This window comes from Eleginops maclovinus, chromosome 6, assembly GCF_036324505.1.
Source record: "Eleginops maclovinus isolate JMC-PN-2008 ecotype Puerto Natales chromosome 6, JC_Emac_rtc_rv5, whole genome shotgun sequence".
Taxonomy (NCBI): domain Eukaryota; kingdom Metazoa; phylum Chordata; class Actinopteri; order Perciformes; family Eleginopidae; genus Eleginops; species Eleginops maclovinus.
Genome location: NC_086354.1, coordinates 24,298,270 through 24,324,788, shown reverse-complemented (window position 1 = coordinate 24,324,788; position 26,519 = coordinate 24,298,270). Strand labels below are relative to the sequence as shown.

At 42.5% G+C, this 26,519-nt stretch overlaps 5 protein-coding genes across 5 annotated transcripts; 1 reads left to right on the top strand and 4 right to left on the bottom strand.

The window, feature by feature from the left end:
* Positions 1 to 218: 218 nt before the first annotated feature.
* On the bottom strand, positions 219 to 4,200 carry nol7 (nucleolar protein 7). Its single transcript, XM_063885545.1, has 8 exons — positions 3,962 to 4,200; positions 2,835 to 2,895; positions 2,496 to 2,551; positions 2,371 to 2,396; positions 2,029 to 2,125; positions 1,791 to 1,912; positions 1,374 to 1,451; positions 219 to 856 (listed from the first exon to the last, which is right to left on the bottom strand). Exons 1-8 carry the CDS (start codon positions 4,093 to 4,095, stop codon positions 786 to 788), a joined length of 645 nt encoding a protein of 214 aa, XP_063741615.1. The 5' UTR covers positions 4,096 to 4,200; the 3' UTR covers positions 219 to 785.
* A 1,338-nt stretch (positions 4,201 to 5,538) lies between these two features.
* epdr1 (ependymin related 1) lies at positions 5,539 to 7,927 on the top strand. The gene is made up of 3 exons (XM_063886302.1): positions 5,539 to 5,880; positions 6,632 to 6,840; positions 6,950 to 7,927. The coding sequence occupies exons 1-3, from the start codon at positions 5,645 to 5,647 to the stop codon at positions 7,141 to 7,143; spliced, it is 639 nt and encodes a 212-aa protein (XP_063742372.1). The 5' UTR covers positions 5,539 to 5,644; the 3' UTR covers positions 7,144 to 7,927.
* A 4,276-nt stretch (positions 7,928 to 12,203) lies between these two features.
* On the bottom strand, positions 12,204 to 15,352 carry LOC134866661 (nuclear factor 7, brain-like). Its single transcript, XM_063886936.1, has 2 exons — positions 15,042 to 15,352; positions 12,204 to 14,942 (listed from the first exon to the last, which is right to left on the bottom strand). Exon 2 carries the CDS (start codon positions 14,923 to 14,925, stop codon positions 13,543 to 13,545), a length of 1,383 nt encoding a protein of 460 aa, XP_063743006.1. The 5' UTR covers positions 14,926 to 14,942; positions 15,042 to 15,352; the 3' UTR covers positions 12,204 to 13,542.
* A 3,300-nt stretch (positions 15,353 to 18,652) lies between these two features.
* LOC134866660 (nuclear factor 7, brain-like) lies at positions 18,653 to 20,889 on the bottom strand. The gene is given in 3 exon segments (XM_063886935.1): positions 18,653 to 19,879; positions 19,882 to 20,475; positions 20,575 to 20,889. Coding segments are annotated over 2 exon segments (1,383 nt in total). The 5' UTR covers positions 20,459 to 20,475; positions 20,575 to 20,889; the 3' UTR covers positions 18,653 to 19,073.
* A 2,294-nt stretch (positions 20,890 to 23,183) lies between these two features.
* On the bottom strand, positions 23,184 to 26,277 carry LOC134866659 (nuclear factor 7, brain-like). Its single transcript, XM_063886934.1, is given in 3 exon segments — positions 23,184 to 25,529; positions 25,531 to 26,014; positions 26,115 to 26,277. Coding segments are annotated over 2 exon segments (1,386 nt in total). The 5' UTR covers positions 25,998 to 26,014; positions 26,115 to 26,277; the 3' UTR covers positions 23,184 to 24,610.
* Between the last annotated feature and the right edge of the window lie 242 nt (positions 26,278 to 26,519).

Here is a 26,519-nt window from a genome sequence, read left to right as displayed (position 1 = left end):
TGAAAACGACAAATATCTTACAATTAAAAGCATAAATCTCCTTTAGTTTGCTAATTGTCACTAATATCTGCATTTTTTGGTGCATTTTTAAAGTTCAAAAATAGTGTCATTTGTGTTTCTGAATTAGCTCAACCATATCTTCAGCATTTCTGCACAACATTCATTATCAGCTACCTGCTATCAGATAACGGCCAAATGGAAATAAGTCTCAACTCAAGTTCTGATTCTCTTCCTGAGCTTTTAATCACATCTCAGTCTGGCAAACATATTTACAGATAGAACAAACTTTTTATCAAAACACACTTTAAAGAAAACAAAGAGCAGCTCATGGGATCTGAAGGTGAAGAGTCCACCTGTGAATCCACACGTCCTGCTCTTTAATAACAGATGAAGCAACGTCTCGGTTCAGAAAGGAGAGGAACGCAACGTTTATGAAGTAAATGAGTCAGTCTGATCAGCTGTCGGATCATTTGCTTGAATCTGGGCCTCAATAAAGTGACATAAGACCCGATATCATCAGAACGGTTGAGCGTCTCTTTCTGGTTTTATAGGACGCATTTAAGCAAGGTTACAGACTGTCCTCATTTTTATCATATTCGATTTTACATCATCTCAAAACAGACGCATCTTGAATCTCCGTGGTGAACTGAGGGTTTCAGGCTGGTGCAAAACCCCATAATAAGTCAATATGTCTGTCCACAGCCTCTCCTGATGTCCTCCTCCATATTTCTGAAGGTCAGCTGTGATTGGTGTCCGTTTAGATCCAGTGTACGGGCTCCAGGTCCTCAGCAGGGGATCTTCTGCTTGTGGATCCACCTCTTCTTCAGCTTCTCTGCCTTTGCTTTCTCGCTGCAGGCTGATCAGAGAGAGAGAGAAAGAGAGTGGGGGGTTAGACACCCAGAAAATATGACGCTCATTTTAGCTGGTTATTTGAAAATGCATTTAATACAGATTGTATGAAGAACAGTGCAACGTCCACATGTTCTCATAACCGCTGCAATAATCCATTACAAAATGTGGGGAAATATAGAACTTATTAGTAGCATTACAAATCTGTTATGTCGTCCTACACCATATTAAAGATGACATTTTAGGACTTTTTTTAATGACTTTTCAGGCCAAATTCAACACGTGCTTTCCAGGAACTCATAGAAGTAACAATAAAGTAACTTTCATTTGTGTTTTCCACAAAACTCTCAAAAATGACCTGTGTTTCATTTCAAATACACCTTTAAAAGTCTTAATTTACTGCCCTCAAATTCACAAACTGTATAGGACCCCTGGAAACCAAGAGTATTATTACATACTGAAGTAAAATTGTAAATATCTAATTTCATCCACAGTTAAAAACCCGTCTCTATACCGGATCTTACCCCAGTCTTTCTTGACGAACTGCACCGCTGCACTCTTATTCCTCCCCTTCTTGTTCTGCAGGGAAAGCAGCTCGTTACCTGGGGGCAGAAAACATCACAGTGTGTAGTCAGAAGGTAGTGGACGACACGCTAAAATAATATTTATATTTATTGGTAATAATGTAGCCGTCTCTCTGCAGGGGGTCGGATCAGATCGGACCCTCGGAGGAGAGGCGGCGTTGCTGTAGCAGAACTCAAATTGAGACAGATCATGGTCCGGAGACTTCTGACACAGAGTGTAGCCTGCAGGGTTCATCAGTGCAAAAACACGACCAGATTAAATCCCTAAATAACTAACGAGTCGACGAGTGGGGAGAAAATTAATCAAGTCTAGTTCTGTTGTTTGTTCCAGTGTTGGTTATTCCCCCCGCCGCTCACTTGTGGTCCTGCAGCTTCCCGCTCCATAAAGGCGGCTCTGCAGGAAGTCTTCGGCCGCCTGACGCTGGGACGCCTCGGACGCTCCGTGCTTCACCGTCGTCACCGTGTACTTCCCCTTCAGACTGACAGAGAACGGGTCATCAGAGGGTTAAAGACGAACAAGATGAGGCTAAAAGATCCTTAAAGAAAGCTGGTGAGTGGACCGAGAGTCAGACTCAAGGCTCAGTGATCTACATACTTTCTGGCATGAGCGAGCTTCCCACTCCTCTTCCTTTTCTTCTTCTTGATCGACATCTCTTTCCCCTCCTCCTCCTCGCCCTGCTGCTCCTCTTCACCTAGAGAAACAAAAAGCCACACAGATCAGAAGCTGCTTTAATGAACAGTCAGATATCGCTGTCAGAAAGCCCCTGGCCCGGCCTCCATGTTTGTAGAAAGGAACCAGGATCAGGAGCGATTTAGGAAGAGTTACTAAGAGCAACTCTGAGCAGGAAGGGGGAAATGACCTTACTGAGGAGGCTGAAAGGTGTGGTTACAGGGACCGTAAAGCCCTCAAATTTCAAAGGGCAGAAATCATCCTTACCTTCGTCTTCAGACTGTTTCTGCTTCCTGTGAAATGGAGCAGATTAAAAGCGTTTGAAATCAGAGCTGATGGAGAAAATGTTCGAACTAAAAGAGCTGCACGTTGAATCACAAGAGTAAACGTACTTTGAAGAAGCCGAGTCGATTTCCTCCAACACGTCAGCCGGTAAGAGCTTTCTTTTCTGAGGGAAACAGAGCGTCACTTTATAGTTTGCACCTATAGTCACATTTATATTTGACTGTATGTGCTTCTTAATTAATACTTGTACCTGGTAATTAAGTGTCCTAATGTCCTCAAATCAATGCCAACATGCACGCAGATTGCTGTTAATGTTAAAGTCAAAGATAGATAGTATAATAGACTACTCAAATGGGAACTAAAAAGCACATTTGGACAAAAACGGTCTAATTACAATCAATAAAAGTAACAAGCAAGTCCAGGAAATGTCTAAACCAGACACTCACCTTCTGTTCCTGGAATAATTCCTGTCTCTTCCTTCTCTTCTCCTTCAGCTGCTCCTTTTCCCTGCAAACATAGAGGGTGCAAACACATTATTTTATCTAATTATCACACAATAATCCATTGAACAAACTGTCCAATATGATCCAAATAAATCAGAACATGTGATGTGTAATAATGTGGCCGTCTCTCTACAGGGGGTCGGATCAGATCAGACCCTCAGAGGAGAGGCGGCGTTGCTGTAGCAGAACTCAAATTGAGACAGATCATGGTCCGGAGACTTCTGACACAGAGTGTAGCCTGCAGGGTTCATCAGTGCAAAAACACAACCAGATTAAATCCCTAAATAACTAACGAGGGGTGGAAGATATTAACTAAGTCTACTTCTGAGTTCATATCCTCGTGGTTTACTGCACTAATTGTGAGTTGCTTTTGGATGAAAGTCACAGCTGAATGAGCCGTAATGAGTTCCAGTGGTTGAAGACTGGCCAGAATATGTGGTTCATTTTTTCTGACTTATCAAGAAAACGTTTGAAGTGAGATGTTCGGAATGTTTACTGACCTCAAATTACATAAACATAAAGCTGATCAGTGATCAATATTACAGCTGAATCGTAAAATGTGTCAAAATAAATCAGAATATGGGATAAAATTCTAGTTTTGGCGATTTTTTTCTGACTATTATCCGAAAAACCTTTAAAAGTCAGATTTGTTTAATGGAGTTTGGTGACCTTCTGCCTAAGTACTACCATCCGAATGTTTCTTCCACCTCTGCAATTACACTTAGAGACCTCATTAGCTTTAATTATGAGTGCCGAATTTAAAGTTATTTCGAAATAAATCAGAATGTGTAATAATATTCTCGCTCTGGTCTTTTTCTTTGACTTTTATCAGGAAGAACCCGTAAAAGTGAGATTTCTTGAAAGCGGTTTGGCTGGTAGTTTGGCTTCTTGAGTTATTAATGTACCCAGTTACTTCCTCTGTCAAATACACACATATATAGAGAGCTGGTCAGTGCTAAATAAAAAAGTGTCAAATGTCCAAACAAATCACAATATATATTACTTCTTTTGGTTATTTCTTCCAGACTAAAAACCTTAAAAGTCCAGCTTTTCTAATGGAGTCTGGTTACCTCCTCGCGGTGTCCAGCGCGTGCTTCATGCTCTTCAGAGCCTGAGCCTTCGACTCTTCAAACGTCAACTCTTCTGGAGCCTCATCGTCGCTGGAATCAAGCATCAAACTGAAGTTATCCGTGTGTTTCTCCATCTTTAGAGACGGAGATGTTTCCCCACGTTGTTTCTTCAACGTGTTGGCCGAAGAGACGTCATCAAGCCGCGTGGTGACGGGGAAATCATGAGACAAATGGGAACGACTGCCCTCTAGTGGCCGAGAAGAGAATATCCAGGGAAAAACAAACAACATGTATATTATTAATATTATTGTATTTATTTATTATTATTATTATTATATATATATTGTTTGTATTTTTATTTTAGTTTTGTTATTATTACTTATTATTATTATTGTTTGCATTTATGTATTCTTTTATTTGTTTATTTTTTGTATTTTTTAATTATATTTGTTTATTTATATATTGTTTCTTTATTTTATTTTTTATAATTTTTATGTATTTCTTTATTTATTGTATTTATTTTTATAATTTTGTTGTATTATCTGTTTATTTATGGGGGTTTTCCCCTTTATTTTTTGTATTTTTTATGATTATTATTTTACTGATGTATATTTTCTTTCTTTCTTTTTTGTATTTTTTAAATAATTATTATGTGATATTATTATTATCTTTTTATTGGGTATGGAATAGAATAAAATGAAATAATGTTCAATAAAATACCATATTGAATAATAACAAACACACATGGTTATAGATGTATTATTTATGTATATGAAAACCATGGAGACTGAGTTTGTAAAAGAGTTTATTGTTAGTTACATGTCAGTAGAGACATTACAGGTGAATAGGTTAAACAGAATCTGTGTACATTAGTTTTATTGACTATTTTCTGAAACCAGTACACAGAAAGTGACTGCAGGCCTTTTTTGAAAATGAACAAGGAAGTTAAAACAAACAAATACAAAATGCACATCTGGAATTGCTTGCATTTAATTATTGGAGGCTTTTATGGTGAAAGTCCAACAAGAAAGCAAGTCATCCAGTTTTTTTGTTGTGTTTTCGTCGGATGCTCTCTAGTGGCTGAGACGATCATCTCCACCAACAAACTAAACAGCATTTGTTTTTTTATTTTACTTTTATGCATCAGTACTTTTCAAGTCACTTTTTTAAATGTTTTGTATTTATAATAATATTTTTGGTGAAATATTTGTGAATGTAATAAAATAAATACTAGTCAAATAAATAAATGTATGTGACATTTCTTATTTTATGTGTGGTGAAACGGGGATACTATTAGTATTATGTATATATTTAGATATATATCCAGTAACATGTAAATAAACAGACCTACATTAAGCCTTTACAGTCAGAGAGTCAATCTGTTAAAATCTGTTTATCTGCAGATAAAAAATACGTGTTGAAAATAATCCTAAACTGTTACATTTATTATTCCACATATATATTTATTTTTTTATATATCTATTTGATTTTTTGTTTATTTATACGTGCTGGAAAAAAATCTGATGTATTGAAATTGGAAATCATCCAAGATTTTATTTTGAAAACCACAACCGGAAACTCCTTGAATCCCGCAGCAGGTGCAGCCGCGCTCAGAACAACAACAACAATAATAGAACCGGGATCAGAAACTAACGGGACCCCGAAGTTTCCAGAGACCCAGAGATGCACCGACTCCTGCTCGTGTTTCTGTCCGCTGCAGGGGCGTCTGTCCTCGGCCTCCCTCTGGATGATGCGTCCCCCCCCTCTGGTCCTTGCCTCGCCCCGCTGCAGTGGGAGGGCCGCTGGGTGATGTACGACCACAGCACCGGGAGGAACAGCCGGGCCACGGTGTCCTACGACGGCCAGAAGCAGAGGATCCGAGTCCTGCAGCAGAACAAGAAGCACACACCCTGCCAGAGGTTAGAGAAACCATCACCCTTCATTCTGTCATCCTGTAGCCTGCTCACTGCCTCAGTATCTCACTACTTGAATTAACTGTGCACATGTTGTGTATTTAAATGATATCTATTAGAGGGTATTCTAATGTATTCTGTGTATTTTACAGTGGGTACATGCTCATCTGAACGTATGTCTTTTCTACTGAGAATAAGTGTATTTTATTCTCAAATAATTAGAAAATAATGTGTCTTATCCTCCCTGCACATTGTGAAGCAAAGTCAAATAAGCTCTGCTAAATCTCAATCAATATTTATCATGAAAATAATAAAAATACTACTACATAATATTAATATTAACAACAATTATTATAATAAAACACATATGAATACATTAATAATGAAAAAAGGGACAATTATTTAAAATAAAATAATCAATATACTACTTCTAAAACAACTACATTAAAAATAATACTAACAAAAAATAAACATATTAATTATAAAAAATATAATAATTAAATTCCTACTAGTAAGTAATAATATTAATAATAATAACAATCATAGAAATACCAATAATACTAACAGAACAATATATAAATATCAATTGTAAAAATGTATAATTAAATTCCTGCTAGTAAAAAATAATATTAATAATGTAATAATAATAATAATACAAAATAGTATAGGAATTATTTAATGGAATTCAGTTTTTATTTGATCGATGCATTGAACGCATCTTTCTTCACCCCCCCCCCCCTGCTCTCCTCGGCTCCAGGTTCTTTGAGTACATCTTCTTGTACCAGAGCATGGTGATGTTCCAGATTGACCAGAAGACGAAGGACTGCTCAAAGATCACTCTGACCGACGCCTGGGATCCCTTCGACATCCCCGACAACTCCACCTTCGAGGACCAGTACTTCATTGGGGGCCCCGGGGACAGCGTGCAGGTCCAGGAGTGGTCGGACAGGAAGCCGGCGCGCCAACGTAAGTGTGGTTTATAACGCGGACAAACGGAGAGCTAAATGACATAAAATGGCCTGAACATTTAAGCACAGTGCTTGAGTAAAAAACCTGTGTGCTGGTCTCTCTGCAGATGAGACCTGGGTGGGCGTGTACACCCTGAAGGACTGCTACCCGGTGCAGGAGACTTACGTCAGGAACAGCAGCGTCACCACCTCCACCCGCTTCTTCAACCTCCAGCTGGGCATCAGCGACCCCGACATCTTCACCCCGCCCACCACCTGTCAATCAGCTCGGCCCGAGAGGATGTCCGAGTCTGGCTGCTGAGACCTCCCTTCTTACCTCTCAGCTTAGAAAGTTTAAGGGTAGCTTTGGTGTTTTTCAACCAGGTTTTCCATTACAATTGCAGCCTACCTGCAGGGTTGAGAGACACTGACGTTACCCTGAATAGTGTTCTCATTCCCAGATCACTCCCTGTACAGAAGGTAATAGTTTGCCCACAGTGAGCAGTACATCTTTTAAACTCCTCACACTTTTCCTTGTACACTAACAGGTGTAGTGATTAATCTATGGATTCTTGCACGTAGCATTGTTTTTTGGCACAATTTATTCTACTGTTTAAATTAAACCCATGCGGGGTGAAGGGGGCGACGGTGCAGTAAAGAGGGAGTGGTTTTGGATGCTTTTTTTTAATAGTGTTTTATAGAATTGTTTGTTCATTTGTTGCTCATTTGCTGTTTCTGATATCAGAACAAATGAGCCGTTCAGAACGCAACATAACACCCGAGCTATTAGGGTTCTTAAATGATTATCTTCATACTAAAAAGGGAGCTTTGTGACTGCACTCTAAAGACTGTTTGCTTATTCATTTGCATATACAGTAACTAACCTTTAATGAATAAACAACAAAGATTTGAAGTGCCTCACAAACATGGTACAACTTTCAGTTTCTTTGACATATTTGTATTTGTTGACGTTTAAAAGCTGTCTTCCCTGATTACAAACGACTGAATGTGCAGCGGTGAGGTATGGACTCCCTGCCACCACGTCTTGTTTGCTTGTATGGATTTTTTCTATGTGTTATTAATAAAGCAGCTGCCTTGAAACTTGATGCACTCTCCTTTCAATTCATTCAAATCCAGGGGTCGGGACTAAACACTGATTTGTTTCTCGTGAATAATTCAGTCACAGAAAACTGGCGGTTCTTCAAGCTATTTCAAACCACACCTTAATTAACCCCACTCTGCAAAGGCTTATTCTAGAGATAGCTAGTCTTCCATGTTATTCTCAATGTTCTTTCTCTTTTAACATAACTTGTTTGCAATGTTTACTGAGGCTGCAGACGAGCTTGTTGAGTTTTGACGTCAGGCCACAAACAAAGCAGCTCAATTACAGTAGCACATGCATCACAGTTCGTGAAACAGCCGTCTGAAAATCTGAACAAACAATACAGTTTTAGTTTATTTGTAAGGTTTCTATTTATCTTACTGGATTAAAATATATTGCAACCCTCAAACAACCAAACTACAATAACAAACTTTGACCAGCCTATCATATCTCCACCTGAACAAGGTCTGCTATTGGTTTTAAGGACTGCCCTGACTGCTGAGTTATGACTCTCCTCAGTTTGGGAGCCATGTTTTAGGAACATTGATATAAACCTATGCTCGTGTTTGAGGAGGTAACATGTTCTTCAACAGCTTGTATAAAACCCTGGAATGAAGACAAGATCGTTCAATCCTGCAAAATCTTTATTGATTCTTCATTTGTTTCACACAGCCCTTCAGTAAAGTGACATTTCAAAGGATTATATCTGATCTCAGGTTAGAAAAACCAATACAACCAACTCCCAGCGACAAAGAAGGACACAAAATGAGTCAAAGATCTTACTCTCAACACTTAGCCCAACGCCCCTTCTGTCTATTTGAGTCCACAGAACTCAGTGTAGTCTCCAAAGTTGTCATAAAAGCAAACTCCGGCGTAGAGAGGCTCAGTGAAGGTGGTCTGGACTCTGTGCAGGAGGGTCATGCTTTCACTGGAGACGCTGAAGAAGGACAGAGCCCCTGCATCGTGATCCAGGAACACCCCTATCCTGTTGGACCGAGGACCTGGGATAGGAGTCACGACGCTATTGAACCAAAATGAGAAATAGTAGTTCTCGCATCTTAAAGTCCAAGATTTGTCGTTGAATCCAAATCCAATTTCCTCCTCGTCCATGCTGACACTCTTGTATGCGAGGGCCAAGTCCACCTGGTACCCTCTCCACTCGATCTCCAGGTAACACCGCCCGCTCAGAGCCTCTCTACTCAGGACCTTAGGCCAGACATCCAACCTGTCAGGGTGATTGAAATATATCTGTCTTTGTTTCGTGACGGTTACTCTTCTGTTCTCCAGAGACAACGACAGCCCTTTGGTTGCTGTGTTTGGATCCAGTGTGATTTCGCGTGAGTATTTAGAGAACCCAGCCCGGGTTTTGGGCTCGGGTCGTGACGATAAAACTTCGACTTCTTCCACTTCTCTGTCCTGGATCCTCTGCTGGATTTCCTGTCGACTCACATTAAGCTCTCTCTGCCTCATTTCAACCCCAAAGAGCCCAGTGTTCTTCAGCTGCTCCACCAGGACCGCTAGCATTGTGTTTTTCACCAGGGCAGGTCTCTGTTTGAAGGCCTTCCTGCACTGAGGACAGCTCTCCCTTTGACTCCACTCCTCTCCATCCCAGTAGTGTTTGATACAGTGCATGCAGTAGCTGTGTCCGCAGGGGATAGTCACCGGATCCTTCATCACATCCAGACATATCGAACAGGAGATTAATTCCAGATCCAGCTGAACCCCTCCCTGAGCCATTGTTGCAGTAACTGAGAGAGAGAACTGGGACGTCTGTGCTCTCAAAACCAACTCTCGAACCTTCTGTTTCTGTCTTGCCAATGCACACAAATGGGTAGGGTCAGCTCGGTCACACCCATTTTCACACTTGCATATCAGTGAGGGGGAGGAAAAAGGGGGGCGCTGCAACGACAGCTGTGGGACCAATAAGGGCATATTGTATTTTATGGTGATTCATATAATGTCATTCTTATTGATCACTTGGTTGGGTTTCCCAGTTACATTTTCTGTTGTTTCATTTATTCCTGACTTTCTGTTCGAAAAATAAAATACTTTCCATCAGATACACAATTTTTCAGGGTGTGAGTCTGAAATGATTGAGATTCCTAAGATGTGCTTAAAGAATATGGATACTTTAATGCATACAACTTACTCACAAATATCAGTGATTGCAAATAACTTTACAAATGCCACAGAGTCATCAATTCTTATCGATCAACCAATGAAATGTATTTCTGGTGAGGGTCTGCTGCTTGTTGCCGGGCAGGTTTGGTACAGTGGCTTCTTTTGAACAGCCTGCTAATGACCCTCTACATGATAAAGAAAAGTCTACTAGAACTGTCCCATTGTCTTTCTAATTGAAGGCAGATTTCTTTCAGGTCGTTGGAGCGGCTCGGGTCGTTATTGGAGTGGGGGGCTTCAGGTTTACTGTCGGTGATCAGAGTACAGTGTCGTATAGTGTCTCACACTGCCTTGTTAAACCTGTTCTTAGACTCTTTAAACTCGTCTCCATGCATTTTCCAAACTCTCTTAGCCATTTCAACCTTCTGAGCAGTAAGCCATTGGTGGTATTTAAACATTTGGACCTATAAATACAGATATAGCACATGTGTTGGTTTCGGTTGGATGCTGCATGCTGCATATTTCGTGTTATAGTTAGATAAATGTGCATTAGTGAAGGCGTGTGTTGTGCTGTGGAAATGGTTCTGGACTCCTGAACTCCTCACTCCACTTGCAATCCTGCCAAACACATATGGTAGAGTGCTGAAAAACGGGATATTGATCTTTAAATACAAAAAGTCCATCTTTTTTTTCTCATGTCTGCAAAACCCTGGATTATTGTATAAGAAATTAATTTCAGGTCAAACTTTGAAACCATACAATAAGATAGATAATGGTAAATTTAAGGAAATAATAATAAATAAGTACTACAACCATAAACAGTAGTAAACATAATAATTAAAAAATAAAACTATTTAAAAGGGGGTGACGCCCATAGTCCATAAAAACGTATAGAAAAAACAATAACAATAATAAATATTAAAAGACCAATTTAAAGTGTGTGTAGGGGGGAGCTAAACTAAAAAGATGTGTCTAGCTGTTGTTTAAAAATGTCCACAGTTTGGGAGTGTATTGGATCAAAGCTGCTTCACCATTTTATTTTTGGGGGATTTTAGGATTTTTTAACAAGCCAGCTGACATCCAGGGACTGAAGGGACGTTTTATAAACCAGCAAAATAATTATGCACCTTTTAAGCAAGACACGGTGTTTATATCCATGTCAAGAAGCTTCCCTTCCAGTAACACATGTGTTTTATATCATTTAGATCAGGGGTGTCCAAACTTTTTTCACCAAGGGCCACACACAGAACAATATACGGACAGCTGGGCCACTTATAGAGGTGAATACTGTCTCAGAACTTAAGTTATAAGTTAGCAAAACAAATCAGATGTAGGTGAATAATGCGCAATACTTGAAAACGCTTTGCCTAAAATTGCCTACATCCCGTCTGTCTTTAGGGTGTTATTTATTCTGTTGGCAGCTCATTCCTTAAAACAGAAGCCCCATATTGCTTATAATAAGAGTAAATATGGAGGTTCAATTTCAAGCTTGTTATACAAATAAATTATTGGGATTTTTTTATAAACTAAGATTTGTTAGAATATGTTTACAATTTGAAATGACTGATTTTATTTTAAAATTGGGCTCATTAATATATTTCAACATATATATTTGAGAAGTACAATATAAGACAAGCTAATTTGTTTAATTTGTGGGCCATATTCCATTATACTTTTAGAAATGGCAGGGGGCCGATTCAAAATGGCCTGCGGGCCGCATTTGGCCCCCGGGCCGTAGTTTGGACACCCCTGATGTAGATGCACCATTTCGATGTGGACGGAGTCAGTAAAAGCTGCGCTGCCCCTTTAAGAGAAACCGCTTCTTCCGCACGAGCGCTGGATAACCCCGCCCTCTTTTTCCCGCCCTTAAACACAGCACGTAGTGAGACCCCTGGGACCGTTGTGTGGTGTTTTACATATTGAAATCTGTGTCTATTTTTATTTGAAGCTGCTGAAAGCTCAATATAACCTTGACACGTCTTCCGGCAGTGCGATGTGAAAACGGATGGCGGACACGAGTCTCATTGTGCCGATGAAGAGTCTCATTGTGCCGATGAAGAGAATCTGGATTATAAATACTTGGGATGATTGCTGATGTGTGTTTGAAGAAATTGAAGCTTTACCTGATGAATAAACAAACATAAACAACGTTTTTTCTTTGTGTCTTTATTTCAGGGTGTCGAAAATGTGGAGCTAATGTGAAAACACTTTTACTCGTTGACCCATTATCCCCCCCACCATGCATCACATTAATGCACATCTGCATTCAGTTTGGTAAAGTCTGAGGAGGTTTAGGGTTTGTTGTTATTGACAGGTTGATTTCCATGCAGGTTAAAACTTCCAAATGCCACGTAGCTTCAGAGTTTAGAAAACAGACCAAAGCTTTTATCAATATAGAACAACACAAAGCACCAACAGCTGGTGAAGTTTAAAGAGCTGGGACCCTTGGTCCACAGCTTAGACCATTAAGGATGGAAAAGGTAAAAGACTTAGGAGGTTTAGAAAGCAAGTGCTGGATAAAACCCCCGAAATGTGGGAGAGTTTGGAGAGTAACAGGTTTTAGGAAGCAGTGTGAGATGCTAAATGACTCTACTTTTGATTGGTGTGTGTAATTAAAGACAAAATGTATGAGAGAGAAACTTTAGGAAACTGAAAAAGGAACATGCAGGAGTCCAGAACCATTGCCCACAGCCTTTGTCACTGGTACTGTTGTTCTGCTTCAGAGCTCTCTTTTCTGGAAGAAAACACGAGCATCAAGATAGAAAGATAAATGAGCAGCACACGGGGCAACATCACAAGAGTTTGGGAAGTGGGGACAGGTTTGAAGAGTTCAAGAACTGGTTCAGCGAGGCAGTGTGAGACACTGAACTCTACAGACACTCCAGCAGCAGCTCTCAGTGAACCCCTCTGCTTCTGTCTGAAAGGGTCTCAGACACAAATGCAAACTTGAAGCCCCCACCCCAATAACTGAGACAGGGACGTTAATGGGCTGTAAAAAAATGCAAGTATTAAAACAATAAAATAAAAGATTAAAACAACAAAATAAAATAAAGGAATTAAAACATAAACATTAAACTAAAATGTTTTTAATGAAAAAGCATTTGATTAATTTTGTTTAATACTATAAATGTTTGGGCTGTTCATTTTAATGTCAAGAAAGTTGGAAAAGCTCATAACGTGTATACTTCTCTAAACTTCTTAAACGGTATTTCCATGTTGCTATATCTAATCAGAAGTCTTGGAAAGTTTAAAACCCTCCTTCCAATGTGTCCTGAAGACAGAATAAACTGGCATAAAGTGATGTCATAAGTAAATAAATATATTTAAATCTCACGGTAACCCAACAAAATCTAACAATTGTGTCATAAAAATTTAAAGAAAGTGGGAAAAATAAAGACATGTTTAGAATAAAGAGACGGCAGGAGGACAGGAGCGGCTTCAGAGGTCCGAGTGTTTCCCTTTAAGAGATAAAGCTCATAGAGATAATGATCCTGTTCATCTCTAGCTGCTCTGACCCACTGTCACACACACCTCCACTGGTGATACCTTCACTTCATCCTGAGTGTAAATGAATGGAAACATCCTCTCAGTGAAAGTGTGTGTGAAGGTGTGTATGTGTGTGTTAGTGTCAGCATCAGAGAACGACAGCTTTCCTCTGTTCCAGTCCAGATTCACTCTGACCCTCTGGAGCTTCTTCTGCAGGCGGAGAGGAGTGCGTGGATCTGATGGTGACTGTGCTGAGTATTTACCTTTATTGAAACCTATTCTCCATAATCCAGAATCTATGAGTCCCTTCCTCTGGACAGACTCTACTAACACACCCAGTAGCCAGAATGTACTGTCTGTAACCTGGACATCCCAGCTGTGAGTCCCTGAGTTATAGCCCTCAGAGCCCAGGACACGGCAGTAATCAATCCTCTCTGGATTATCAGGAAGTTTCTGTCTCTCTCCTCGTGTCACTCTGGTCAGATCTTCAGACAGGATGAGGTTTGGATGAGCAGTGTTTGGGTCCAGGATGAGAGGAGAGTAGGACACCATGTCCTTCATCTTGCTCCAGATGTTGAAGCTGAGGTTGCCCAGGTGTTTGGCCTGGTCTATCAGAGCCCCTGAGGGCAGCTGTGGATCCTCCAGCAGGGGGCGCTGCAGCCTCTCCACTGCAGCCTTGTAGTTGTGCAGGAAAGAGACGTCTTCAGCTCTCAGCTCCTCCTCTGTGGCTCTGACTGTGAGTGAAAGAGCTGCTATCTCTCTGCTCACAGCCTCCATCTTCTCCTCCATCATCCTCCTCTTCTGCTCCTTTTCCTTTCTCAGTGCAGCCAGCCTGGCCTCCTCTTCCTCTTCTAGAAACTGGTGAAGCTTCTTAAACTGCTCCTTAATCTGCAGCTCTGTGTGTCGGGCTTGGACCTCCATGTGTCCTGCTGTCTGATCAAACTTCACTTGAACTTCGTCAAAGAGCTTCAGTTTCTCCTTTAAGGGTTTCAGAGTTTCCTGAAGCTCCTTCTTGTGTTGTCGTGCAGCTTCATCGATGGGTCTGAATCTGTGGTCGGTGTGTTTCTCTGAATCTCTGCAGACGAGACACACTGGCTGCTGATGGTCCAGACAGAAGAGTCTGAGTCTGTCAGAGTGCAGGCTGCAGAGAGCCTCTGGAGACCTCTGCTCTCTCTCCTGCAAGAAGGCCTCACACAGGTTCTTCAAAGCCAGGTTACAAGGTGGGTCAGTTATTGAATGTTTTCCCTTACAAACTGGACACTCCTTCACTTCTTTCCCATCCCACCAGTTCTGCAGACAGGCTTTACAGAAGCTGTGGCAGCAGGACAGGATGACAGGATCTCTAAAGACTTCCTGACAGACCGGACAGCAGAGCTCTGCCTCTAACCTGGAAGCCATGTTGTCTCTGAGTGGAGCTGAAACACAGCAGACCGGAAGTGCAGTCAGTCATGGCTCCCCCCTCCTCTACTGACTTCACTGAAATTCACTTTGAGAGGTGTTTAGATCAGACTCACCTTCAGGGTGGGGGGGTCAGCAGGTTGAAGCAGCAGTGTTGTAGCTCCCTCTTTTCTCTCCTGGAGCTGAACTCAGAGGAAGGTGTTAGTTTGGTCTGAAGGTGAATCTGAGCGTCTGTCTTTCAGTCCGTCTGTCTCTCTGCAGGGAGGAACAAGAACTAACTGGTTTCCCTTTCCAGTGAGTCATGAGAGGGGGGAGCTCTGTCAGCCCTCCTCTGCTGAACTTGCTTCCTCTCGCAGGGAGTGTCCAAAGTGCTGATTCATTGCTGGATAAGAGGTTGTAGTGGTAGAGTTAAAATGTTGACTGAGATGTTGTTGGAGTAGGCTGCCGTAGGGTGAAGGTTTCACAAACCAGACTCAAATAAACATGATGCATCACATCAATGCACATCATGTGAACACCTGGTGCTTCTTCCTGAATACTGAGCCGTGTTCATGCTCAGCTCTGACTGCATCACATGTCTGCACAGCCCTCCACTTTAAAAACACTTCCCTGTAGTTTCACATGTTCTCATTGTCCTGAGTTTGCAGTTCTTTTTGTTTTAAGGTTCTTTGTGTAATTAAATCTAATTTGTGTGTAAATACTTTTCTTTAGCACTTTAAACAGTTACCAGCATTTTTCACATGCCTACAAAACCCTGGATTATTGTTGGTGGAATATTAAAAGCAAAGGTAGACATAAGAAACAATGAATAAATACAATAAGGTATTAAAATAGTAAATAATAACAACAACAACAACAATAATAGACGCTAATTAAAAGGAAAAATAACAATGTATACAATAAACAAATATAACAATAATAAAATACATATTTCTGTTATTGTTATTTGTTTTACCTACTTTACGACTTCTTTTCTTATTGTAGCAGGTTGAACTGTTCAGCCTTTCACCACACGGGGCAACCTTTCTAAAGAGGGGTCAGTGTCGCTCTTGCACCCTCTTACTCTTTGGCACCAAGGCCACTTCCGTTTCCGGATACATGCTTTCGCTGCTGGCACCGACCCTCGCAGTGATTCCACATCCCATGCCTGCTGCTGCCATCAAGTGAAGCTTTCCTGAAGTGTGTATAGTTTAATGTAGCCTGATTGGCTCTGTGCTGGAGGCCTTATGAAGTGAGACTGCTGTTTTGCCCCCACGAGTGTTCCCTGACCGACAGCGTTAGCCTTCCCGGCTCCGCTGCTGCCTGGCGGGTGTTGCTCTTGACCTGCCTCGTCTGCGTGTCTCTTTGTCTCTGCATCTCACTGCCTGACATATTTGAACCATTACTATTATAGTGGGCTGTTAAATGAATCCTTGTTGACTTTTTTTCTATAGTTATTTCACTGACCCTGTTGGTTTTGTTTATTTCATTTAGTATTAATAGACTGTTGGGTTCATTTCTGTTTCTTTGGTTAAGTTGTTTTCGACTTTTAACCTAAACTTGTTTGTTTCCCCCAATAATTGTGTTTTGTTTCCCCCCTAGTTGCTGAGAGCCCAAGGTGTGGTGGTGGTGTCCCTGGTGGTGGCTTCCCCCTTTTTGTGTGTCATGCTGTGCTCCCCCTGATTTCCTTCGTGTGAGTGTTGAGTGTTCACCGGTGCCTTAGTTTATTTTGTCGGGAACTCTCTCCCCCCTCGTCACCTCCCTCCACCGGTAAGCCTCAGCATCCTTTACTTAAGATTCCCCCTTCATTTTACTGCCTGCAATGTTTTTACTGTGTATTGGACTCATTTTTAAACTTGTGAAATAAAACATTGGATTAATTGGTACCACGTCTTCTGCTTCTCAGCATTACGAACCTTAGTGCCTTACTGGTTTTGCTAGTTAATATTTCCTTGGGTGAAATTCCCAAGGTGGCGTTGTCAGGCTTTAGATTTTTGAGTAGATCCACTCTGTATTGCATACCAATACATCCATGTGCTGCCATATTATATTGTTAATGATCGCACCACCAGACACCGAATCCGATTCCTCTGTGTAAACGTACCTGGAAATAAACAGGACTCTGATCCTGATTTGCAGCGTTTTCAAATGTGTGATGATTTTTGCAACCAGCAGCTGTTTCAGGAGGAACTACAGAGACTAAAACACAAAGTCACAAATGATTTGGAGACGTTTGGGTGTGAACGTAAGACCACCTGTGTATTTGTTGTTGTGAAATTGGTGCTTTTTCCTCCTTTGTTCTGTTGATTTTCATGCAGGTTAAACTTCCAGATGTGGTGTTGCTGCAGCGCTTAGAGGAGAGAGCTGTTTTGACCGAGACAATAAGAGTCAATCAGTGTTTTCCAATGTATCGTCACTTGGCCACAAAGGCATTAAAAACAAGAAGAAAAACAAGGGTCTCCGATAGAAGTGCAGACCTGAAGCCCCCCACTCCACCATACCTTGAGCCGGTCCAACGACCTGATGGGAATCTGTTATTGTGGAAGACGATGGGACGGTCCTGAAACCCACTATGACTCTCTGTATAGAGGGACGTTAACGGGCTGTTAGGGAGAAGCCACTTAACACTGTGGACTGAGCAGCCAATCAGAGGCAGAGGATTGAACCAGCGGCACAGAGACACCAAACCCGGGGCAGAGTCTGCTTCAGCAACCTGAGACAAGCAACACCAGAACCAGAACCAGCAGGCAGAAAGACCCGCTCTCTAACAACCAGTCGGTGTCGCTGCGGCTCCGAGACACACATGGCTTTATTATGTTCCAGAAAAACTGGCCTTACGGTTATTTCCGGTTTCTAGTGGATTACAAAATATGAGGTCTCACTATTTATTATTGTTTATATTGAAGCTGAATACTCAATTCTGATTGGTCGAATTGGACGTTTGAGAGGTTGTTAATCCTCGATAAGGTCAGGGTTGGGGAAACAGGACCCAAGTGCAGTAAATCAAGGGGAAGCAGGTAAGGGTCAAAAACAAAAAGCGAGCTTTATTCAAAAGCTGTTGATGACAACACGAATCAAGGGGAACACAGGACATGAAAATCACTTAGCTCCAGACATGAAGGACGACAGGAACAGACAGGTATCATGGACAAGATCAGGGAAGAAATGACGACGACCGAACAACAGACAAAAGGGAAACGGGGACTAAATACACATGGGTAATCACAAGACCAGAGACAGCTGGAAGGGGGAGGAGAAACACAGGGGCAACAGGTGAACACAATGACACAATCAGGCACAGGAGGGAAACGCAGACAGGGAGTGAAGCTTAACATGACAGAAGAGGGGAAACACTTCAAAATAAAACACAACACAAAGACATGACAGACAGGAAACACGGATCATGACAGATAACACACCGCTGCTCAGGAATCAGTGTTTTCTGACTGAATCCTTTAGAGTTTATAAACGTGTTCATTTGATAATCCACGCTGAACAGTTTAGGCTTCTCCTGGTAAAACCCCGTTGAAAATGTACTCCTTGTATTTAAAGACTTAAAAACCTCTTCCAAACATTCATTTTATCCCCTGAGGAAGAGGTCCGTCAGGGAGGTCATTTAAACCCAGTAACTCGGTATGTTTGATATGATCATACAAGTTTAAAATGTAAAAACTGCAGGAAATAAAACTCTGATTTCAACGATTTAGAAACAATATGCTCTGGATTAGAAATTAAAATGCATCCTCACTCTTGTTGGATTAAATGCTTTATTTATTTTTGCACAAATCACACATTTAGAAGGACATGCAATCAATGAAACAGAAGGTTAAACTATAACCGACTTAAAGATCTGAATCTGGGTGAGATCTCTGAAAATGTGAAATATATTCATCTCTTCTTTCCTCTAAAGGAAGCCGTTCAGCAGATTGGATACACATTATGCCACTGGGATAAAAGTGTCAGCTAAATGCACGTGTTTCCATTTAGTAAAGGTTGACAGTGTAATCAAAGAGCAGAATATCAAACTCAACAACAACAAAAACAGGAGAGAAACAAAAATAAAGACATGTTTAGAATAAAGAGACGGCAGGAGGACAGGAGCGGCTTCAGAGGTCAGAGTGTTTCCCTTTGAGAGATAAAGCTCATAGAGATAATGATCCTGTTCATCTCTAGCTGCTCTGACCCACTGTCACACACACCTCCACGGGTGATACCTTCACTTCCTCCACAGTGAAAATGTATGGAAACATCCTCTCAGTGAAAGTGTGTGTGAAGGTGTGTATGTGTGTGTTAGTGTCAGCATCAGAGAACGACAGCTTTCCTCTGTTCCAGTCCAGATTCACTCTGACCCTCTGGAGCTTCTTCTGCAGGAGGAGAGGAGTGCGTGGATCTGATGGTGACCGTGCTGAGTATTTACCTTTATAGAAACCTATTCTCCAGAATCCAGAATCTATGAGTCCCTTCCTCTGGACAGATTCTGCTAACACACCCAGTCGCCAGTCTGTACTGTCTGTAACCTGGACATCCCAGCTGTGAGTCCCTGAGTTATAGCCCTCAGAGCCCAGGACACAGCAGTATTTATCAATCCTCTCTGGATTATCAGGAAGTTTCTGTCTCTCTCCTCGTCTCACTCTGGTCAGATCTTCAGACAGGATGAGGTTTGGATGAGCAGTATTTGGGTCCAGGATGAGAGGAGAGTAGGACACCATGTCCTTCATCTTGCTCCAGATGTTGAAGCTGAGGTTGCCCAGGTGTTTGGCCTGGTCTATCAGAGCCCCTGAGGGCAGCTGTGGATCCTCCAGCAGGGGGCGCTGCAGCCTCTCCACTGCAGCCTTGTAGTTGTGCAGGAAGGAGACGTCTTCAGCTCTCAGCTCCTCCTCTGTGGCTCTGACTGTGTGTGAAAGAGCTGCGATCTCTCTGCTCACAGCCTCCATCTTCTCCTCCATCATCCTCCTCTTCTGCTCCTCTTCCTCCTCAGTGCAGCCATCCTGGCCTCCTCTTCCTCTTCTAGAAACTGGTGAAGCTTCTTAAACTGCTCCTTAATCTGCAGCTCTGTGTGTCGGGCCTGGACCTTCAGGTGTCCTGCTGTCTGATCAAACTTCACTTGAACTCGTTCAAAGAGCTTTAGTTTCTCCTTTAAGGGTTTCAGAGTTTCCTGAAGCTCCTTCTTGTGTTGTCGTGCAGCTTCATCGATGGGTCTGAATCTGTGGTCGGTGTGTTTCTCTGAATCTCTGCAGACGAGACACACTGGCTGCTGATGGTCCAGACAGAAGAGTCTGAGTCTCTCAGAGTGCAGACTGCAGAGAGCCTCTGGAGACCTCTGCTCTCTCTCCTGCAAGAAGGCCTCACACAGGTTCTTCAAAGCAAAGTTAAGAGGTTGAAAATCCTTCGAAGTTCTTCTCTTACAAACTGGACACTCCTTCACTTCTTTCCCATCCCACCAGTTCTGCAGACAGGCTTTACAGAAGCTGTGGCAGCAGGACAGGATGACAGGATCTCTAAAGACTTCCTGACAGACCGGACAGCAGAGCTCTGCCTCTAACCTGGAAGCCATGTTGTCTCTGAGTGGAGCTGAAACACAGCAGACCGGAAGTGCAGTCAGTCATGGCTCCCCCCTCCTCTACTGACTTCACTGAAATTCACTTTGAGAGGTGTTTAGATCAGACTCACCTTCAGTGTGGGGGGGTCAGCAGGTTGAAGCAGCAGTGTTGTAGCTCCCTCTTTTCTCTCCTGGAGCTGAACTCAGAGGAAGGTGTTAGTTTGGTCTGAAGGTGAATCTGAGCGTCTGTCTTTCAGTCCGTCTGTCTCTCTGCAGGGAGGAACAAGAACTAACTGGTTTCCCTTTCCAGTGAGTCATGAGAGGGGGGAGCTCTGTCAGCCCTCCTCTGCTGAACTTGCTTCCTCTCGCAGGGAGTGTCCAAAGTGCTGATTCATTGCTGGATAAGAGGTTGTAGTGGTAGAGTTAAAATGTTGACTGAGATGTTGTTGGAGTAGGCTGCCGTAGGGTGAAGGTTTCACAAACCAGACTCAAATAAACATGATGCATCACATCAATGCACATCATGTGAACACCTGGTGCTTCTTCCTGAATACTGAGCCGTGTTCATGCTCAGCTCTGACTGCATCACATGTCTGCACAGCCCTCCACTTTAAAAACACTTCCCTGTAGTTTCACATGTTCTCATTGTCCTGAGTTTGCAGTTCTTTTTGTTTTAAGGTTCTTTGTGTAATTAAATCTAATTTGTGTGTAAATACTTTTCTTTAGCACTTTAAACAGTTACCAGCATTTTTCACATGCCTACAAAACCCTGGATTATTGTTGGTGGAATATTAAAAGCAAAGGTAGACATAAGAAACAATGAATAAATACAATAAGGTATTAAAATAGTAAATAATAACAACAACAACAACAACAATAATAGACGCTAATTAAAAGGAAAAATAACAATGTATACAATAAACAAATATAACAATAATAAAATACATATTTCTGTTATTGTTATTTGTTTTACCTACTTTACGACTTCTTTTCTTATTGTAGTAGGTTGAACTGTTCAGCCTTTCACCACACGGGGCAACCTTTCTAAAGAGGGGTCAGTGTCGCTCTTGCACCCTCTTACTCTTTGGCACCAAGGCCACTTCCGTTTCCGGATACATGCTTTCGCTGCTGGCACCGACCCTCGCAGTGGTTCCACATCCCATGCCTGCTGCTGCCATCAAGTGAATCTTTCCTGAAGTGTGTATAGTTTAATGTAGCCTGATTGGCTCTGTGCTGGAGGCCTTATGAAGTGAGACTGCTGTTTTGCCCCCACGAGTGTTCCCTGACCGACAGCGTTAGCCTTCCCGGCTCCGCTGCTGCCTGGCGGGTGTTGCTCTTGACCTGCCTCGTCTGCGTGTCTCTTTGTCTCTGCATCTCACTGCCTGACATATTTGAAGCATTACTATTATAGTGGGCTGTTAAATGAATCCTTGTTGACTTTTTTTCTATAGTTATTTCATTGACCCTGTTGGTTTTGTTTATTTCATTTAGTATTAATAGACTGTTGGGTTCATTTCTGTTTCTTTGGTTAAGTTGTTTTCGACTTTTAACCTAAACTTGTTTGTTTCCCCCAATAATTGTGTTTTGTTTCCCCCCTAGTTGCTGAGAGCCCAAGGTGTGGTGCTGGTGTCCCTGGTGGTGGCTTCCCCCTTTTTGTGTGTCATGCTGTGCTCCCCCTGATTTCCTTCGTGTGAGTGTTGAGTGTTCACCGGTGCCTTAGTTTATTTTGTCGGGAACTCTCTCCCCCCTCGTCACCTCCCTCCACCGGTAAGCCTCAGCATCCTTTACTTAAGATTCCCCCTTCATTTTACTGCCTGCAATGTTTTTACTGTGTATTGGACTCATTTTTAAACTTGTGAAATAAAACATTGGATTAATTGGTACCACGTCTTCTGCTTCTCAGCATTACGAACCTTAGTGCCTTACTGGTTTTGCTAGTTAATATTTCCTTGGGTGAAATTCCCAAGGTGGCGTTGTCAGGCTTTAGATTTTTGAGTAGATCCACTCTGTACTGCATACCAATACATCCATGTGCTGCCATATTATATTGTTAATGATCGCACCGCCAGACACCGAATCCGATTCCTCTGTGTAAACGTACCTGGAAATAAACCGGACTCTGATCCTGATTTGCAGCGTTTTCAAATGTGTGATGATTTTTGCAACCAGCAGCTGTTTCAGGAGGAACTACAGAGACTAAAACACAAAGTCACAAATGATTTGGAGACGTTTGGGTGTGAACGTAAGACCACCTGTGTATTTGTTGTTGTGAAATTGGTGCTTTTTCCTCCTTTGTTCTGTTGATTTTCATGCAGGTTAAACTTCCAGATGTGGTGTTGCTGCAGCGCTTAGAGGAGAGAGCTGTTTTGACCGAGACAATAAGAGTCAATCAGTCTTTTCCAATGTATCGTCACTTGGCCACAAAGGCATTAAAAACAAGAAGAAAAACAAGGGTCTCCGATAGAAGTGCAGACCTGAAGCCCCCCACTCCACCATACCTTGAGCCGGTCCAACGACCTGATGGGAATCTGTTATTGTGGAAGACGATGGGACGGTCCTGAAACCCACTATGACTCTCTGTATAGAGGGACGTTAACGGGCTGTTAGGGAGAAGCCACTTAACACTGTGGACTGAGCAGCCAATCAGAGGCAGAGGATTGAACCAGCGGCACAGAGACACCAAACCCGGGGGCAGAGTCTGCTTCAGCAACCTGAGACAAGCAACACCAGAACCAGAACCAGCAGGCAGAATGACCCGCTCTCTAACAACCAGTCGGTGTCGCTGCGGCTCCGAGACACACATGGCTTTATTATGTTCCAGAAAAACTGGCCTTACGGTTATTTCCGGTTTCTGGTGGATTACAAAATATGAGGTCTCACTATTTATTATTGTTTATATTGAAGCTGAATACTCAATTCTGATTGGTCGAATTGGTCGTTTGAGAGGTTGTTAATCCTCGATAAGGTCAGGGTTGGGGAAACAGGACCCAAGTGCAGTAAATCAAGGGGAAGCAGGTAAGGGTCAAAAACAAAAAGCGAGCTTTATTCAAAAGCTGTTGATGACAACACGAATCAAGGGGAACACAGGACATGAAAATCACTTAGCTCCAGACATGAAGGACGACAGGAACAGGCAGGTATCATGGACAAGATCAGGGAAGAAATGACGACGACCGAACAACAGACAAAAGGGGAACAGGGACTAAATACACATGGGTAATCACAAGACAAGAGACAGCTGGAAGGGGGAGGAGAAACACAGGGGCAACAGGTGAACACAATGACACAATCAGGCACAGGAGGGAAACGCAGACAGGAAGTGAAGCTTAACATGACAGAAGAGGGGAAACACTTCAAAATAAAACACAACACAAAGACATGACAGACAGGAAACACGGATCATGACAGATAACACACCGCTGCTGAGGAATCAGTGTTTTCTGACTGAATCCTTTAGAGTTTATAAACGTGTTCATTTGATAATCCACGCTGAACAGTTTAGGCTTCTCCTGGTAAAACCCTGTTGAAAATGTACTCCTTGTATTTAAAGACTTAAAAACCTCTTCCAAACATTCATTTTATCCCCTGAGGAAGAGGTCCTTCAGGGAGGTCATTTAAACCCAGTAACTCGGTATGTTTGATATGATCATACAAGCTTAAAATGTAAAAACTGCAGGAAATAAAACTCTGATTTCAACGATTTAGAAACAATATGTTCTGGATTAGAAATTAAAATGCATCCTCACTCTTGTTGGATTAAATGCTTTATTTATTTTTGCACAAATCACACATTTAGAAGGACATGCAATCAATGAAACAGAAGGTTAAACTATAACCGACCTAAAGATCTGAATCTGGGTGAGATCTCTGAAAATGTGAAATATATTCATCTCTTCTTTCCTCTAAAGGAAGCCGTTCAGCAGATTGGATGCACATTATGCCACTGGGATAAAAGTGTCAGCTAAATGCACCTGTTTCCATTTAGTAAAGGTTGACAGTGTAATCAAAGAGCAGAATATCAAACTCAACAACAACAAAAACAGGACAGAAACAAAAATAAAGACATGTTTAGAATAAAGAGACGGCAGGAGGACAGGAGCGGCTTCAGAGGTCAGAGTGTTTCCCTTTAAGAGATAAAGCTCATAGAGATAATGATCCTGTTCATCTCTAGCTGCTCTGACCCACTGTCACACACACCTCCACTGGTGATACCTTCACTTCATCCCGGGTGAAAATGTATGGAAACATCCTCTCAGTGAAAGTGTGTGTGAAGGTGTGTATGTGTGTGTTAGTGTCAGCATCAGAGAACGACAGCTTTCCTCTGTTCCAGTCCAGTTTCACTCTGACCCTCTGGAGCTTCTTCTGCAGGAGGAGGGGAGTGCGTGGATCTGATGTAGACCGTGCTGAGTATTTACCTTCATAGAAACACATTCTCCATAATCCAGAATCTATGAATCCCTTCCTCTGGACAGATTCTGCTAACACACCCAGTCCCCAGAATGTACTGTCTGTAACCTGGACATCCCAGCTGTGAGTCCCTGAGTTATAGCCCTCAGAGCCCAGGACAGAGCAGTATTTATCAAACCTCTCTGGATTATCAGGAAGTTTCTGACTCTCTCCTCCTCGTCTCACTCTGGTCAGATCTTCAGACAGGATGAGGTTTGGATGAGCAGTGTTTGGGTCCAGGATGAGAGGAGAGTAGGACACCATGTCCTTCATCTTGCTCCAGATGTTGAAGCTGAGGTTGCCCAGGTGTTTGGCCTGGTCTATCAGAGCCCCTGAGGGCAGCTGTGGATCCTCCAGCAGGGGGCGCTGCAGCCTCTCCACTGCAGCCTTGTAGTTGTGCAGGAAGGAGACGTCTTCAGCTCTCAGCTCCTCCTCTGTGTCTCTGACTGTGAGTGAAAGAGCTGCTATCTCTCTGCTCACAGCTTCCATCTTCTCCTCCATCATCATCCTCTTCTGCTCCTTTTCCTTCCTCACTGCAGCCATCCTGGCCTCCTCTTCGTCTTCTAGAAACTGGTGAAGCTTCTTAAACTGCTCCTTAATCTGCAGCTCTGTGTGTCGGGCCTGGACCTTCAGGTGTCTGCTGTCTGATCAAACTCTCTTTAACTCGTTCAAAAGTCTCTAACTTCTTCTTTAAAGGTTTCAGAGTTTCCTGAAGCTCCTCTTTGAGAGCCTGAGCAGCTTCATCGATGGGTCTGAATCTGTGGTCGGTGTGTTTCTCTGAATCTCTGCAGACGACACACACTGGCTGCTGATGGTCCAGACAGAAGAGTCTGAGTCTCTCAGAGTGCAGACTGCAGAGAGCCTCTGGAGACCTCTGCTCTCTCTCCTGTAAGAAGGTCTCACACAGGTTCCTTAAAGCAAAGTTAAGAGGTGGATTATCCTTTGAAGATTTTCCCTTACAAACTGGACACTCCTTTACTTCTTTCCCATCCCACCAGTTCTGCAGACAGGCTTTACAGAAGCTGTGGCAGCAGGACAGGATGACAGGATCTCTAAAGACTTCCTGACAGACCGGACAGCAGAGCTCTGCCTCTAACCTGGAAGCCATGTTGTCTCTGAGTGGAGCTGAAACACAGCAGACAGGAAGTGCAGTCAGTCATGGCTCCCCCCTCCTCTACTGACTTCACTGAAATTCACTTTGAGAGGTGTTTCGAGTCAGACTCACCTTCAGTGTGGGGGGGTCAGCAGGTTGAAGCAGCAGTGTTGTAGCTCCCTCTTTTCTCTCCTGGAGCTGAACTCAGAGGAAGGTGTTAGTTTGGTCTGAAGGTGAATCTGAGCGTCTGTCTTTCAGTCCGTCTGTCTCTCTGCAGGGAGGAACAAGAACTAACTGGTTTCACTTTCCAGTGATTCAGGTGAGTCATGAGAGGGAGGAGCTCTGTCAGCCCTCCTCTGCTGAACCTGCTTCCTCTCTCAGGGAGTGTCTCAGTCCAAAGTGCTGATTCATTGCTGGATTAGAGGTTGTAGTGGTAGAGTTAAATGCTGCCTGACTGTATTCAGGACATATTGGAAAGGATTTTGAACTTTATAAGACTTCTGATCAGATCCAGCAACAGAAGTCTGACACTTTGTC